The sequence below is a fragment of the Neodiprion fabricii genome, chromosome 5 (assembly GCF_021155785.1).
Source record: "Neodiprion fabricii isolate iyNeoFabr1 chromosome 5, iyNeoFabr1.1, whole genome shotgun sequence".
NCBI classification, from domain to species: domain Eukaryota; kingdom Metazoa; phylum Arthropoda; class Insecta; order Hymenoptera; family Diprionidae; genus Neodiprion; species Neodiprion fabricii.
Genome location: NC_060243.1, coordinates 20699581 through 20717469, shown reverse-complemented (window position 1 = coordinate 20717469; position 17889 = coordinate 20699581). Strand labels below are relative to the sequence as shown.

The window sequence follows — 17889 nt, the reverse complement described above, 5'->3', positions numbered from 1 at the left end:
ATAGATATAGATCTTTTACAGAGTGTGGGTAGCGGTGGCGTCTCTAACGAAGAAGAACGTTTAAGCGTTCGAAATATCAAAAAACTGTCATTTGAAAGCTGTTGCGTCGGTAAATTTGTTATTCATTTTCTTGTTTAAATGCAATTCGGTTTTATGAATATTTCATCATTGATTCTAGAAGAATGCCTACTATACATATATTTGTCACATAGTATCATCCGTAGGGAAGTATGTAAGCTAGGCAGTATTGGTTATGTGCTGACGTTACGTAGGCCAAATGTTGTCATACCATCGTTACTGCATATTATTTACAATTAGAGAGTTACCCCTGCTTAGTTAGATCGTTGAGTAAATAAAAACAATATTAGTAGATAAGTGAACACGAAATTTTTGTTTTTCATATTTTCATAATCGACAAGATAAATGAGTTCAAGAATAATTTATACAGTATATTAGCTATACTTGTTATAATAGAACGCGTTCCGTGAACCTCTGTGAAGTTGGCAACCCATTGATTTTTTGATTTTTTGAACTCTTATTGACTAGAACTATTTTTGAGAATATTCCCGAACTTTCAAACAAAAATCATTTTTCCCAAAATTGGGTGCCAACATCACAGAGATGCACCGTGAAAAAAAAAAGGGAAGACGTGAAGTATGAAAGTTGAGAAAAATCGCAAAACTGATGCAATTTTTACAAATGTATGAACCATGAGAAATGAATTTCTTATAAAAAATCGATGCCGTGCGGTACAAATTTCATTTGTTAGTCTTATTCGTAAATTTTCAAAACCTGCATATGAAATTCGTTTTCTTTTCTTCTTGTACTATCCCTTCTTCTCCTTTGTTTGGTTGTAACGAAGTCGACTACCTACCGTCAAAATTTCGACGCTATGATAAAACGTACATAAATTATGTATCGCGCAGGTAGAGTACTTACCTTTAATATAAAATGCTACGACTAACTAACAGTTAGTTTAATTAATTGCGTTCAACTTTCATCTACCGTTAATCGTAAGAGCTGCTATAGAAAGAAATTCGACGGCGACGATCGAGCCAAGCGTAACGATAGAAAATATTTACAAAAAAATCAACAATACTGAAAATAATATGAATTTTATGAAAAATATGAATGAGAAGGCGGTATATAAGAAGGCATATTTGAATATCAGTTGAAAAATGGAAAATAAATTTTACAACTATTTGAAAATATTTTATCATAGTTACTATTCGTTGGAGAATTATATTTACACTTTTCTTAACACTCAATGCCCGGCTTTGACGATGATAATCACAACGATAATAACACACGGACTCCACTTATTCAATGATGTGTATTTTTTACTTTTTATTTATTTTTATTTTTTTCTCAACAAACTTAATATACATTAAGGGGTACGGGAACTATTTACAAGAGTTCTTTTTTACGAGTATCACACACGTAATTACATGGCTAGAAAAAAAAACGTCCCAGCAGGCCTACTAAAATTTTTGGGTGAATTTAACCATTTTTTACCGTGTTGATAAGTGAAAAAAAAGTACAAATGACAAGGTAAATGTTGACATGACTATTTAAATGTTAAAATTAGTGCAAGCGTGTATCATATTCATTAGCAAAAATGTAACAAATAACACAAATGTAATGTGGACCTACTGGGACATTGCGTTTAGTCAAATTTTTCCAATAGTGCATGAATAATATAGCCTTAAATACGTAACGAAAGTATTTTTGATCGTCAAAATAACACATAAAATAGTAATAATAGAAACAATAATAATAACACGCGTGTTATTTCCGTGAGGCGGAAGTTAAGCCTCGACTTCAATTGAGAAAAGACACGAGAATTCAATAAGACTTGAGTAAAAAGTGAATATGAATGCCGACATATAAAAACGAACTAAGAAACTAACAACAATCTGAGAATATAATTTTGACGTAAGTTTTAATATACATGCGTAGAATTTATACCAGGTAAAAACTATAATCATCGTGACACCGCGAGTCGGAATTATGATTTATTTTTTTTAATGCTTATTTGTTGGTTACGATTTATTCATTTTTTTTAAGTCTTGGCATAGTAACAAAAGCAAGATCGATTCCTATACCGACGTATTATCATTAAAGCTTTTCCTGAAGCGCTTGCCGCAGTTCCTCCGTGGCTTTAGCCACGTCCTGCAATCCCTGCCGGGAATGATGATGATTATGTTCAGTCCTGATCGCGACCCCGACGGTGTGCTGATGAGCGGTCGAATTCGATCTCCTCACGGAATTACTCGTGCCAAATTTTGGCCGCGGTATCCTTACACGCTGCACGTCGCTCAGCCAGGATTCCATGACGATACTTGATGACAATTCGGTCTCCGTCACCGTCCCTCTGCCGGATTATTTCTGCGATACGCAGAAGCTCGCCGAGCCTCCTATCAACGTTTTACTATCCGTTATTTGTCGCAATCTCGTGCGACAGACGCTGAAAAATAGAAAAATAAAAAAATGAAACAATTGGTAATTGAGCAAAAAATATTTTGCGACTTACGCGAGAAATCTTTGCACAATTTCTTACTGTTCTTATGTTGAATCTGGAAAAAGGTTTTTCAACTTTTTGTTCACATCGTTAGTGGTTGTGGAAGTTTTCGCTGTTACAATATTATGATACAGCCATCATTTTGTTGGTTCTACAAGTCTTGAAGAATGGAAATTTTCTATCTCACATCATTGTTTGTTGCTAACCTTTCTCCTATTCTAATATTATAGTTTCGCGATCATTTTGCTGTCAATTTAAGTTCGGAAGAATGTTTCTAAATTGTCTACGACATCATTACTTATTGGCATTTTTTTGCCGTTATAATATTACAACATTGCCATAATTTTGCCGTTCACTCGAGTCTGAGGAGATTTTTTTATTTTTTTTTAATTTCTTACCGACTTCGCTATCCGTTTTATATTAGTTTTTTCACTTTTATCATACCGTACTTTCCTTGGCTGTTATTGTGAGGATACTTTTATCCTTGCACGCGTGATGTTCAATGCTAAGACGGCATCATCGCTTAAGGATGATAAAGAAATCTGGGTCGAATGGTCATGCGGAGCTGTAAGAGGCTAGGGCATGACGAACGAATGCGGCGACGATGTCATGATGTCACTGGGGCAAGACGCGGTCTGACAAACAAGAGGATTGGTAGCGGTGAGGTTCAAGGAGGGGAAATCGGCGCTGTGAAATACGTGCGTGATTTACTAAATTTCTTGTGTTTACCTTTCGTGATTTTTCAACTTTATGTTTCTTCTCCTTATTATAATTAGTTTTGATTTTTCGTTTTGTTGGCCGTAAGACCAATCGTTTTTTATCGCTACCAATATCATTGAACTTTTTTTTCTCCGCTACGCGTATAAATACGATGATGACATTCGCCATGAATTCTCTATTCGTTTCAATGCCTGTTATGTTTCATTATTTTTCTCTCTTCTCTTTGTGAACCTCTTTTTTTTTACTACGCTTTTTTTTATTCATTTATTCGTTTCTTTGTTTTTTTTTTCTCTATCTCATTAACGGTAGAAATCATAATACCAGAAATTGTAAGCACGCAAACACGGAGCGGTAATAATAATTAGTAGTAATAGCAATAATTATGATAAAAATTGCTGAATAATTCGAATATTGAACACGAAGGTTGAGAGGAAAAAAAAAAGATCGAGACTGAATTTTGCACACACGAAAAATATTGACCACGATTCTAAAACTGCTATTAAACTTCAGTTTTTTTTTATTACCATTTTTCTCAATTATTTTTGTTATTTTCATTTTAGTATTTTATTCAGTTCTCGTTCGTGGTCGAATTTTTCAAGTCTACGTCAACTATAAAATAAAGATCCCAACAACTCTCGCAATTCATCATCAAATCAAATTAAAGTCCACAATTTGACGAAATAAGAAACAAGAATAGAACAAAAGAAAAAACGAAAGCCGGAAGAGGAAGAGCAAAACAATCGGTAAATAATTTGTGAAACCTTTTACCGCATAATGAGATATTACGTGTTAAATATCTTGACATGTTACGAAAATTTCAAACCGTATTCATATGTGGTTACGCAAGTATCTTGTATTATAAATTATACATATGTATATTAGAAGCGTTTCCGGCCTGCTAATATATCGGTATATAGACATGTATTTATTTACCTAGCTCACACGTGTGACGATCTATGTTTAGATAACGGTCTGCAGTTTCACTGACCTAAGATCAATATTAGTTCTGGCATACGCACAATACGTAAATATATCCATGTGTATCTACTATGAATCTCATATGTAATATTAAACCGTTACGTGGTTGGGATGAAAAGAGACACCAAAGAAGAAAAAAATCATAGGACATAAAAACAATGTTGGTAAAAAGTCGACTGAAAGAAAGGACATCGAGAGAAATAAAAACTAATTGCATTTTACTGAAACAATATACGTTTAAATATTATATACGATGGTTTAAATTCTCAATAAAAAACTATAGCTAAATAACGACATGCAATCGGAAATAATACATACATATGCATAGACACACGAATAAATCTGTATAAAATATACGTCTGTAAAAACGTTTTTGTTCGATGAGTGAAGATGGAAGTTTTGGTCATAATTTAAAAATGGCTTTCTATCCCGATAAGTCTTGTACACAGCGTTATAATTATGCGTATTTATTTATATACAGCGTAAATAGATCATGCGATTACCGAAATTGACAAAAATTTATCTATGCCATATTGCGTACATGCAAAATATACACGCGAATAGATCAAAAATACGTAGTAAGCGACTAGATTTCTATTTTTTCAGAGTTCGTTTAAAATGTTTATCATACAAATGTAATTGCATCCGTAAGCAAAGAAAAAAAAAAAAACCGATTACAATTAACGGAAGTTCAGTGAATGCTTGGGTACGGAATAATAAGCAAAACGACATGCGTAAAAATCTGGCCTGGAAATAACCCATCAATCGCTCCTATCAGAAAAGTGTGCAAAATTGATTTCATCGATCGTAATTTGCTTCGAAACGGAAAATCGGTATAACTCAAGATTCGATCGATATCCTGCTGCCGATTTTGAATACTCGAACCAGTTTCCATGTAGGAATGCACGACGATGCATGCACCGCAAAGAAAATCGATTCAGCTTACTTATTTCGTGGTAGAAATCCAACCGATCCCGTTGGCGATCTCGCAGCCGCAGCGAACGTACGAATCGTGTATTTTTCAAAGTAACACAGCCGAACCGTTCCCGTCGAGGATGGCGCAGCGACTGATTCGTAGCCGAGCGAGACTTGACCGATCCGACGATCAGAAACTGGCAGCAGAAGCAGAGCTACCAGGCTGGGAACACCGGTCCGTTCTTTCGTTCAGGGCAAGCTGGATGACTTACCTGATCAGGTGCAGCGCAGGCGAGCGAGGTGATAGGGAGAGAGCGAGAGCGAGAGCGAAAACCGGCGGATAGACGAGGTTAGAAAAGAGAGAGGTCTCCGGTAGTCGGCAGGTAGGGGGGGGCCAGGAAAGCGCAGGCATATGGCAGACTGACAGCGTTGCCAAGCCTTGTGTGCCTCCCAGAATCATTAGCCACTGCGTATAGTTCCCCGTCTTCTGCTCAGCCCGAACCGGAACGACAGCCGATAACCGATTCCCAGATCGGTGGAAGAAAAAAAATCAATCTCATCATCGATCGCGATCTTTCCGATCACGTACCGATCCCGGTGCGTCACCGAAACCGATTTACACAAACGCTGATCGCGATCGGTTCGGTAGTACCGAGAAATCGGCACTCGGAATCGGGTGAAACTTATAAATATCTGCGTATTCGTGAATAATAGGAGGAAATGGAACCGGACTGGCACGATGCGACTTCCGCGATCGGTTTTGTGCCGGTGATCCGAGGTCACAGCGGCACCCAACTTTCTTCGCGTGAGCCACTAACGAGGAGAGACGGGTTAGTGACCGGTACCCCTGAAACGGGCCTGAATGATCCGCCCTCGGGTGTATGACGGAGTTGCGTATTCCTGCGAAAAACGAGTTACTTACCGATCCGACTGATCTCAACGGTTCCGGCCCCCTTTTCAGTGCCGGTACACTCGTAACCTATGTAGGTTACTCGGCGGAGACAGATTACGACCGCAGAACTGCGTTTCTTCGCCCGATTTTATCCGCTTGCGAGAAGGATCGCGGTGACCGGTGTCTCCGATCATCGATCGGCAATCGGTGTCAACCTGCAATTAAGTTTCCTTGTTTCCATAAAATGGCCTTTATTCCGAGAACGGCAATTGTTAGCTACAACAAAAACATCTATGCGGCTGTTAACCGATTTAATAACCTTACCCTACATTGAAAAAAAAAAAACTGGAAATAATAGTTCAGTGGTTGAGGTCTAATTTTTATTTTTTTTTTTTTTCACCAGTATCGATCGTTGCGAATACTTTGCTAGCTATGCGCAGTGCATATATAATAATATAGAACGTTAAACAGCTTTGTGGAGAAACCAAGAGAAAGTTCTGAAGACAACGATATATTGTCTCTTACAATACCCAACCGCATGATTTGAAACGCGCTCGATCGTCGCCGCGGCCGTGACAAGATAGAATTTTAGGTAAAATAATAAATAACAAGTTCATGAAAAGAGGAGCTAACCATTATTCTAAACAGCCACGCACATGAATTCTCAGAATTCTATTTTCAATTGAAAGAAACTGACGTAAAATCTTGGAGAGATCAAAACGGTTGAAAATAACAAGTTTGCAAAAGGCTTCATTCAAAAAACTTTCTATAGCTCGATAATTGATGCCGTTCTGAATGATTTAATTATTTTGAGATGTTACATATATGACTCTGAACAACTTTAATAGACCCGACGTTTGAATGACGGTGCTCGACCTTAGAGCTTCAAAATAGGTTGAACCTGAAAAACTTTGTATCACTCGAATACAAACAATTCCAACCGACTATCGATGATTGATTTTACGAGTTCCAACCGACTCGTCATGACTTCGGTTAACCCTGTACCTTCTAATCACTTCAAAGAGCTGAAGATATAACTTGAAGTGACCCTACAACTTTAAAATTTGGGGTACATTGTTGTGCTTTGAATATTGGTTAACTCCTCGTGGACCGTGAAGTGCTCAGTGGAGTTTCTTCCGGTAATGGAATGGAGCAGGATGCAAATACAAGGGGTATTCGATCGGTTTTCAAACCCTTTGGGACAAGGTTGATTAATGTGTCGATGAAGTGTCATCAGGACCATGTGATCTTCGCGAAGTCCGAGAGACGAATTTATCCCAGCGCGTATTAGAACGCCTAAAGATAATCCCAATAAGTCGGGCTAACAAGGACTGGTATTTGGGGGTTGTGTTGTGCTAGGAGAGCGATGGCGGTTGCGAGGGTAGCGACTCCGAGATGATGGGAAATGGGAGACGCGGCGAGAGGGATCGCGAAGAGGATGATGAGGACGAGGAGGGCAGGGAGGAGAGGAACTCGGAGAGTGGCGGTGGGGGTTTCGGTGGGTGGAGAAACCACCTTCTCGGTGGCCTTACGCAGCGCGTCAAGTCCTGGTACTGGGGCGCCAGGCCCCTAGTAAGTTACAGTATCTAAAACAGTCTCCATCAACAAAACCAACCAATCAACAAATCAACCGACGGCCAAAACTTTCAACCAAGTATTAAACACGGCCCGGATAAGCCTCGGCCCTCGCACACACCAAACTTTCGATCAAAGGGTTGACCATTCACGAATTGAGCTCACATCGGACCGCGAGCCTTCACGACGTCAGAGGACTTGACATGAGTTCAAGTTACTTCAAGTCCTTTCAAATGACTTCCTCGGGTCAAAAAACTTCATTTGCATTCAAATTACTTCAATTCAATTCATAGCCATTATCACGGCTTCGGGTGGATTCCCGTGACTTCAAATGACTTCACGTGAATTCACCTGATATCAGGTCAGTCGTCGAAAAGAGACCTGAGTTAATGTGAATTCGCATGGTTTCAAGTGACTTCGTGAAGTCGAAATACTCAAATTAAATTCGAATGGCTTCTGGTGAGTTTAGGTATATGCATTCTACTCCAGGTGACTTAATTAAAGTGAATTAAAATAATTTTTCCTTAAGTGCAAAGCTGACTTCAAGCATGGTCAACCTATCGCTTTCGATGAAACTTATATGCATACCGTCACTCGGCGGCACAATACCACACACACAAAAACAGAGTAAACCAAATCACAACCGACATCAGACCACAGAGAAGACACTAATTGTAAGGATTCTGGAGGGGGTGCCTCTTCGTCTGATTTCATCAATTTCATGACACTCTCTTCGAGTATGTCAAGGGAAGTTTTACACCGTTGAACCCTCCAGTTTCCTCTTTGACGGGGAATCGTGATCACAGAATTGCTCAAGTATCATTGTCAGATGAACGGGAGCAGTTCGACTTAACTTTTGCAAATGGGGTATGACAGATGACGTTCATGATTGAAAGATACCGAGTGGTTGAAGTCAAGTGAACGTGATCACTCGAATCAAGACATCTTGAATTAGTACGCGTAGAATGATGATATTGATGAACAAAGACACATGGAATGGATATATTAAAATTTAACACGATATAGCATGATTTCACTCTTACAATTAGATGATGTTTAGTTTTTTTCCTTCTTCTTTTATATATTCTCAAAATTTATCATATATCTTGTGCTATATAGAGATAGTGAGTGATAAAATATTATATACATAGTGATAGAGTGTGTTCGTATCATTAGATGTCTTGCACATTTGAATGATAATCATTCAGTTCTGATAATCTATTTAAAAATATTATATTATACACCTTTTTAGCACGGTACTAGATGTCCTAGCATGCACGATAATAATTAAAACATTAGTATTAACAATCACTACGAAGAGAAAGAATCGTGATAATGACGTATCACGTTGAATCGGTTCCATTATTCGTACAATTGTTACAGTTTCTGTGAGACAAACGACGCGACGTGAACTTAATAAAATGCGAGAGAGTGCAGCACAGTTCGTACCTATTATTACAACTCTACAGACTATTGTCAAATTCATTCCCACGCATTGGAACTTTCTCGAAAAAAAAAAAAAATAATAAAAGAAAAAGGACTGCCTCCACTGTCTCATCGAAAAGAGGCGCAACAAACTCCCGGGAATTTCACCACGTCGTTTCTTCGATTTTCATTATTGTGTATCTTATTGTGAGACTCGGTTCGTTCAAGTAGTTCGCGGATCTAGCGGATAGTGACTGATCGAGAAAGTATACAATTTGCATACATACATTGTACCTGTTACTTATATCATGCTATAATACGACAAAGTGCAGCGTGTATAAAAAAAAAAAAATTCACGTTCTTTCGCAGGACTCGACGAGATCGAAGTGCGTACAGAGTAAACCAAACGTGATAAAAATAATGTTTAAAAACGTATGCGTGAAGGGATGGACCTCGATTAATATTTGTTACATAATGCCTGTATATTATTATATATACGTGACACCTTCACTCTCCGAGCACAACCACACCCCACCCACCAACCACCATATAAACAGCCTATTATACCATATCTATGCAAGCATGATACTTTCATAATTTTATATTATATTGATACATGAATATTGAATATTACATTAAACTAATGAAAATACTAATGAATATTTTTAATGCGTGCAGTTCAGTCTTCTAGTGGATCGGTTATGTGATATTATATACATACATACATATTCGTTTGTGTGAATTCAAATATACATACAAATGTTTATTTTACGATACGGCAGATTTCACCCTGACGACAAATTTTCACATTATACAGTCTCTTTCCTTCGAGATTATCTAACCTAATTCAAAAAGCGTGAAACATTACTTTAACAAGCTACTTGAATAATTATAGAGAATAATTACATCTTTTTATATTCTTATAAAAAAATCTGTTGTCTAAGTCAGAACCATTGAAATCTATTGAAACCTTGTGAACATTTTCGATTTCCGGCGTGTTTCGGAACACTGTTTGAAACCTTCAAAGTGCACTGAAATAATTTCGAATCAAGCGTATTCTAACGGCTGTGAAAGGTTAAAAAATTATTTGATTATACTGAAATCGTGTGGATTTATTGAATTTATTCAAAATGTTGCTCCGTTGTTTTGAAAATAATCATGCAGAGTCATTGTGAGATCCAGAGCGTCGAGTGAGTCTGCCGATACTTTGTTCTTCCGCGAGCTGAGATACGTTGCGACGTTGAAAAACGTGTAGTTAACACCTTTACAGGAACTCGCGCACAAACTATCTCGCAGCTTCGATATGCAGGAGGCACAGTTGCTGGAGGAAGTCGGCTCCGGAAGTGGGACAAACGGCAGCGGAGGATCCGGCCGTCCTCCGAGACGTCATCACAGCGCCCAGCGGCTTGCCCGAGGTGACATGGCAACCGGAAGAGAGGACGATGGCGCCCTCGTCGTGCCGGACCACCAGGGGAACCTTCGCATCACCGTCAGGAAGACAAAATCGATCCTCGGAATCGCTATCGAGGGTGGCGCCAACACGAAACATCCCTTACCCCGGATCATCAACATTCATGTAATTCCCGAAATATTTCGTAAAGCCAGTTCCGTCACTTTTGGTACCAAGTTTGATTATCTTTCACCCAATTCGAACGTGTTCAGAAATTTGGTAGCAAGTTTTTAAACGTTTTCAGATCTATAAACTAGGAATCAACATTCGAGGTCAATTTTCGTGGAGTTGTTTTGATTCAAATGAAAATTTCTTGAAAATATATTATTGACCATGCCAATTTTGAAAACATTTGCGAAGAATTTTGGAAAAATTTCCAAGTATTCAAAAACTACGTAATTCTAATGCAAAATTTTGCCTACATCTGAAAACTTTTTATATAATATTGATAAACTCACCGGCATTGTTTGAATTACTATGACAATTAATGGAAATGAAATGTGTCAGTGTTTTTGAAGTCGATTCGGAATTTTTTTCAAAAATAGTTTTCTACCGAGAAAGTGAAGAAAAATAACAGTTGCTTGTCTTGATTAGTCAAATGGGTCGATTTTTGGATTCGTCTCGTGTTTGGACAAAAAATTCAACGAACCTATGTCATTTTCTTTTTTTGCGACACTTACGCAGGATAACGGGGCGGCTTTTGAAGCTGGAGGACTTGAAGTTGGCCAATTGATCCTTGAAGTGGACGGACACAAAGTACAAGGTACGTTAAAATAGAGGTAATCATTTTTCGACGGAATTTTTAAAATTTTGAAGAAGCAGAAACTCGGAATAATTTCATTCACTTTTATGACAGGGCTTCATCATCAAGAAGTGGCACGACTGATAGCAGATTCGTTTGCACGGAGAGACCGCAACGAGATCGAGTTCCTAGTCGTCGAGGCGAAGAAGAGCAATCTCGAGCCAAAACCAACAGCGTTGATATTCCTGGAAGCGTAGCAAGAGTCCCCCACCTCTGAGCCAGAACCTCCCTAGCTCTAAATATCGAACGACGAGTGCTATAACGCGTACGAAAATCTCCTGGGTGATGAAATTTCGAAAGAAGAAAGAGGAGTTAAAGAAACAATATAAAAAAAAAAAAATTAATCGAAAATGGAATCACACCGGGGAGAAATTCAGAATAAAATTCGTTGAAAACGTTCACTCGTTCAGAGAATAACATCATCAGAGCTGGCCCAGGTGGTGGGACTGCATGAATAATAATGGTGTAACTATGTAATCATTAGGTGAATTTAATATTACACGGAAATTAATATATGCATTATTAATATATTCTAAAATCTGCACTGAATATGTTATCTGTTATGTTTATGTGATTACGAAGAGGTCAAAGGAAACCTGAAAGAACATGTTCGAAGTAGTGCACTGTGAGGTTAGAATCGAACTACGGAAAATCAAGAATCTTATTTACGGACGATTTTGAAATTCCACCCTGGGTCTATGGACTGGAAAAATAAACGGAAACGTGAATCTTCATAGTGTGGCAGCCTAGAAAAAAGAAAAGAAAAATGGCAGAGAAGAAATTAGCAATAGCGTCGCAACAGAACAGCCACGTTCTCCGCCTTGCGATTTTACCTCACGCGTTTTTTCAATTACACCAATAATTTGTAGCGATCTTAGTTCCAGTAGCTTCTCTGTTTCTGAAATTATTGAAAAAAAAGTTTGTCTTTCGGATTTCGGAGCATCGATTTCTCAATCTTGGATTAAAACATAACGCTTCTCGCTTAGGTTCGTAATCCGAAATACCAATTTCCCGACATGCTACCAAAAATATAACCGTTTATCGATCGAACCAAATTATCGCAAACACCGTTGAATGTGCAAAAAACAAGGTAGCGAAAAAACTGAGAAAACATCCAACATATTATAGTTGATCGCCCCGGATTATTATCAGTATTAACAAAGGTTTAATATAATATACCTATGTATAGTATAAGAGATAAAATTTAAGCGAGGTACAATTGTTGTTGCATGATAAATATATATGATACGTTTTACCAATTATCAACGCAACTTCTGAATATCAAAAAATTAACTTCAACAGTCTGCAAATTTCAAATGATAGTGAAGCTCATTTCCTGTCATCCAGAAGTTGCGCTGAGAATAGGTCTAGTTATTCATATTTATTCAGATAGTGTGCCAAACAATCGCGATGTTTTCTGTAAACGTGGGATAAACCTGTTTATTATTAATACTATTATTACACAATTGATATAAAATGATGAATAATATTATACTTGTACGAATAAGAATAATATAAATAATAACGATAACATACAACGTAATACGTAAACTGTGAAATATATACATATAGATTTATAATATAATATTATATATTTGGACACAAACAAATTATACATCGTATGTACCTATCAGGCGTTCAATTAGCCATAGAGTCACCGGAAAAATACAAGTGTACGATGAAGTAATCATGCAGCAGAGAAAACCAACCGTGATTTAATATTAATAAAAGTAAATATATAGTTAAATTAATAAAATATTTAATAATTACATACCGAGTGAAACAGTATATTATAACTGTACACACATACCTAAAACTGATATAAACAATATAATAGGTAATATTATTACTGTTGACAAACGTGTTACAGAAAATGTTGAGAAAAAAAAGTTGAAAAAATGTATTGATAATAATAATGACATACAATATGGTTGAACTGAAAAGAAAAAAGCTAGTGGAAGTTGACTTGAAAAGCGCGTTGTTAAACTGATATTACTCATAATAATACACTTCAAATATTTGAACAATCAATTATATTTATAATATAATCGATGCGATGAATTTAACTGTCTTACATGCTTTACCAAATAGATGTGTACGCGTATAACCGTAAGTAAACTTTAGGCTACATAAGGATTACGATACTATATACTGTTATAATATGTAAATTCATATAGACGCTCGCAAACTGTATAATATATTATATTTATAATAACGATGATAATATAACGATAGAGACTTTAACGGGAATTGTTAATGCTTAAAGGTATAAATATAGTATTGAATATATATATAAAAATCAGTGACACATTATATATTATTATAATGAACATCCTCTGTATTGTTGCTGTCGCAAGCAATAAATGATAATAATGACATTAACAATAAGAATAATAATAACATTAAAAACAAATATTATAAAATTAATGAGAAGATGATAGCCGGCAGCCGAGCCTCCAGCTGGCTTATATTTTGCGCCATTGACTAAACAGCGTAATTTCCATAGACACGTGTCTATATTGTATATAACTATATCGTTCAATCATTTCTTTGCCTGATGATATTGATGAATATGAGTCCGTTACCATTATTAATATTGTTGTTTGTGATTATTATCATTACAATCGTAACGTCTGTATCAATCAGTGATTGTTGCACTCGCAGAACTTGAGTACATAGGTAGATAGGCACAAAATGCGTGTGTATAATAATAATAATAATAATAATAATAATAATAATAATAATAATAATTTGTAATAAACCAAAGCTTAAATATTTCATATATGATACTAATTTTTATGCGCATCGCTTGATTATTATCTACTTCATATATTAATTGTACATAAAATATTGTTGTACGTTTATTCATTTTATTGTTTATTTACTTATTTATTTATCCGGTAATATCAAATCTACGACAAGTAATAGCGGTAGGTACGTGCCAAACGCGAGAAACAATACCTCATAAACACATAGAAACAATTAGCAATAAATTGAAATATACTTTCAATTATCATTTTTCATGTTCTATTAATAGAGGTAATTGTAAAAAGAGGAAATCAGTTATTCACAAAACACTTTACCAGCATGAACTTCATTGTAATTCAATTTTCGAATCAATGATATTTATTATTATTTTCACTAATGGTTATAACAACAATTACAACAACATACATCGATGATAATATGATAAATGATAGTATATTGGAGTTCCGGATTGTCAAGAAATGAGTGAATAAATATAAAAACAAAAATGTGTAAAATGATACACTCTATAATAGATATGAAATTAATATAAAATTGTTATTATCATTATTAGGCTGATCTTCGATTATCACTATTTTACGTATGACTTGTTTAATAATAACAATGACAGGTATAACAATATGATGATAACAATAATAATAGCAATAATAATGATGTATGATACATTAAAAGTGTTCATCATAAATTTCATGATAACTCGCGTCCATTCTGTGATTTGAATTTATCTTAAAGATTTAAATTGGTATCATCATTAATTGGTAAAACAGAAATATTATACCCCCATGATTATACCGCACGCTCTCATGATAACTTGACTATGAATTGTGTGAAAATTCGCATGCCCACTATGCCGATCACCGATATTATCGGTAACGATCGACCAGGAATTACGATCAACGTAACTTTTGACCTATGTGAAGATCGCATGCGGACTTCAAATGTCTTGAAAATTTTGACGCCAAAAAATTGCTCCCTAATTCCTTTTATTTACTCCCACATGGTTTTCGAGAACTTGAAAAAAAATGCATTTCCTACAGCCGCTGGGTGTTTCGTAGATTTTGCAAAGTTTTGCAGTGCAAGAGATTAATGAATGACAATTGCAAAGAAACTAGAAGCGATCGAAGAGGAAGTGGTAGCATTTATTCTTCCGTTCGACCTCTCATTCTTTCGATCGGGACGCGAGTTCAAATCTGGCGCCACTGGACCTAACCTCTCAAATAACTTCCTTTCTGTTTTCGGAGATTTTTCGAATACTATACTGGAGTAAACGAAAAAATTGGTATTGGTAAATAAGTAAAGAACAATTGAGTAGCAACTGAAAAAAATTTTCATTTGGTCCGTATCAACATACTTTTTATTGGAGATTTCGGTTTAAATCTACCGCTCGTTGACGTAGTCTACAAATAAGTTACTCTGGTTTATCTTCAGATATCTTGAAAACTGTAAGAAACCAAATCCCGAAATCGGTAGATACGTAAAGAGGAATCGAGGAGAAATAGAAGCAATTATCACTTGATCCGAATCGATATTTTTTCGTTACACCAGTTCGAATCCATTTCTCGTCGACATAACCTGCAAACTAGTTATTTTGGTTTGTCTCAGTTTTTGCAACAAGTGTGAGGGAATAAATGACAAGACTTGCAAAGCAATTACCAACGGTCCAAGAGTAATTAGAAGCAATTATCAGATTTTACACATCTCCATACGTTCAAACGAAATATCAAATAGAATTTGACCACACTTCACCTATCGAAAAACTCCTTAGCAGTTTTTCTTGACCTTGTCGAAAACCGTGCCGAAGCAATTATAAAAAACGAAAAAATAATAGAGAGCAATTGTTTAAATATGGCGCCATTTTATTCGGGATCAAGTGTCTGACACGTTTTTTTGGACTTTCTTGAAAACCGTGCGGTAGCCATTAGCACAAGTTATAGAGCAATTGTTTGGTACACGAATTTCTGCAAAATTCAGCGATTTTGCAAAATCTAAGAAACACCCGGCGGCTCCAGGAGATTCGTTTTTGTTTTGATTTTTTTTTTTTTGGACGGATTTTCTGGCAAATAAATGAAGTGAAGTAAAGTGGATGCTCAATACCAACTCACATTGATTACTACCTCGTTTTTTTCGTTGCGTACAACTAGCGCATCGTATCGTATACCACGTATTAGAAGCTGAACTTTAGACGCATATAACATGTACGGAAGAAAAATATCGAATGACGCATTCTGCAGAGGTGCGTTCTGACACTAAATGTACTTGTAATTTAAATTTACGCGTGAAAATGAAATTTATTTATTCGCATCTGATTTGATTGTTTTTCCTTTTAGACAAACAGTAAAAGAAAAATCAAGTTTTCGCACAACTTCTGGAGAACTTGAAACTGGCTTGAGAACGAAATAAGTTGTGTAAAATTCGAAGAATCGGAAAACAGAACATGCGATAACATTAACAACATTTTAAACTCGGCGTTATATCTATCTAAATTATGAAGTAAACACGTTTTTTGGTAAAGCACCAAAATATTGTAAACAATAAGTCTTGAAAATTATATTCATAAGAACTCAAAGGGAAGGCTGAAAGATAATCTATTTCGTTCTCACTCGTCAGCGCGAGAAATTTTCTCCTGTTGAACTACGCCGAAGAACTCTGAGCTTAAGTATATAATTAGTATATTGATAGACGGAAGCCTAGAGTAAGAATTACGCAAGCGTCGTCGTGACACTTATATTCCGTCAGTGAAAAAACCGTCGCTCATTCCTGAGATCATTAAGAACCAGAAAAGTTATCTGCGATTTTTTCGATTTTTGGTTGACTTGAAAAGATTTCTTGCACAAATATTTGTTACATTATATTCAAATAAATACCAAATGCACTCAGGCTATTATAACATTGATCAAATGTCATTGTTTATAATCACCGTTCTTTGTTCTTCAGGTAACCAACGAACTGTGGACGTAGCGATGAATGCACGAACGCCTCCACATCTGCCATCAGAAATTTAACTAGTCATAAGTAGATGCAGTTGACTAGGTTGGGTTAGGCTCGTTAATACAAAGAGGGTGAATTTTAAATTGGAATTGAAATGGGAAATGGTCGTTACGATAGAATGAATAAAACAAATATCTCAGTCTTCAAATTCAGTAGAACACACCTGACAGACAAATTTCTGTCCAAAAACTGTTTGCTACCAAATTGACTGGTGCAGAACTTGTGAGAATTTCAAGTTGTATGAAATGATGAAAATTACGACGGAATCAGCCCCTAATAGAATCGAGAATGACGAGGCAGAATTACTCAAAATTCAACGAGTAAAATTCACGCCACCGGATTCCGAGAACCGATACTTGTCTACATCTAAGAAACTTCCTGTTGAAGGGCAGATGCAGGGTGCAATCTGCGCGTGATGCGACAATGCACAACGAACGATCAAAAGAACCGATGGTGAGAGGCACAGCGGCGAAGTGGTCTCAGTGTCTGCCGCTTCCACTAGAAACAGTGTAAAGCAGAGCTGAGACGTGGCGTTTCCTCGCAAACGAAAAAAGTTAGTGCCTGTACACTATTCTCTGGAAAAAAGCATGCGTAATAATTTTCTACTTGGTTTTTTATACCTACATACTCCTTTCTCTATCACTGTGATACGTATTGGTGAATTCTAAAAGTTGGATTTCGAATTTTGGCGAGTATAATTTACCGTTAAAATCGTAACTAAACTGTTCTTGCAATCATTTTGTGTAGCGTGGAAGAGTTTTCGGTTCAAATTGAGTCTTGGTAACTATCATACAGTCGAAATAAAATTCAAGGTGGGAGAGTAACGGCGGCCATGTTGTTGTTATGCTGGCGCACGT

The 17889-nt window shown here is 36.4% G+C and overlaps 1 protein-coding gene and 1 long non-coding RNA gene across 12 annotated transcripts in view; one reads left to right on the top strand and one right to left on the bottom strand.

Moving 5' to 3' along the window:
• LOC124183104 (whirlin) overlaps positions 1 to 16937 on the top strand; it is a 46374-nt gene extending 29437 nt beyond the window's left edge. For 8 of the 11 annotated variants that reach the window (XM_046571135.1, XM_046571134.1, XM_046571137.1 and 5 more), the window contains 4 exons: positions 7386 to 7598; positions 10282 to 10602; positions 11161 to 11239; positions 11333 to 16937. In XM_046571135.1, coding sequence (XP_046427091.1) covers positions 7386 to 7598; positions 10282 to 10602; positions 11161 to 11239; positions 11333 to 11475 — 756 coding nt within the window. In that variant the 3' untranslated portion in view covers positions 11476 to 16937. The remainder of the gene's footprint in view (positions 1 to 7385; positions 7599 to 10281; positions 10603 to 11160; positions 11240 to 11332) is intronic. The other 3 variants (XM_046571140.1, XM_046571143.1, XM_046571138.1) reach the window with 2 other exon arrangements.
• On the bottom strand, positions 2432 to 5418 carry LOC124183109. Its single transcript, XR_006870926.1, has 2 exons — positions 5166 to 5418; positions 2432 to 2467 (listed from the first exon to the last, which is right to left on the bottom strand). It is a non-coding gene; the product is annotated as an uncharacterized LOC124183109 (long non-coding RNA).
• Positions 16938 to 17889: the final 952 nt, after the last annotated feature.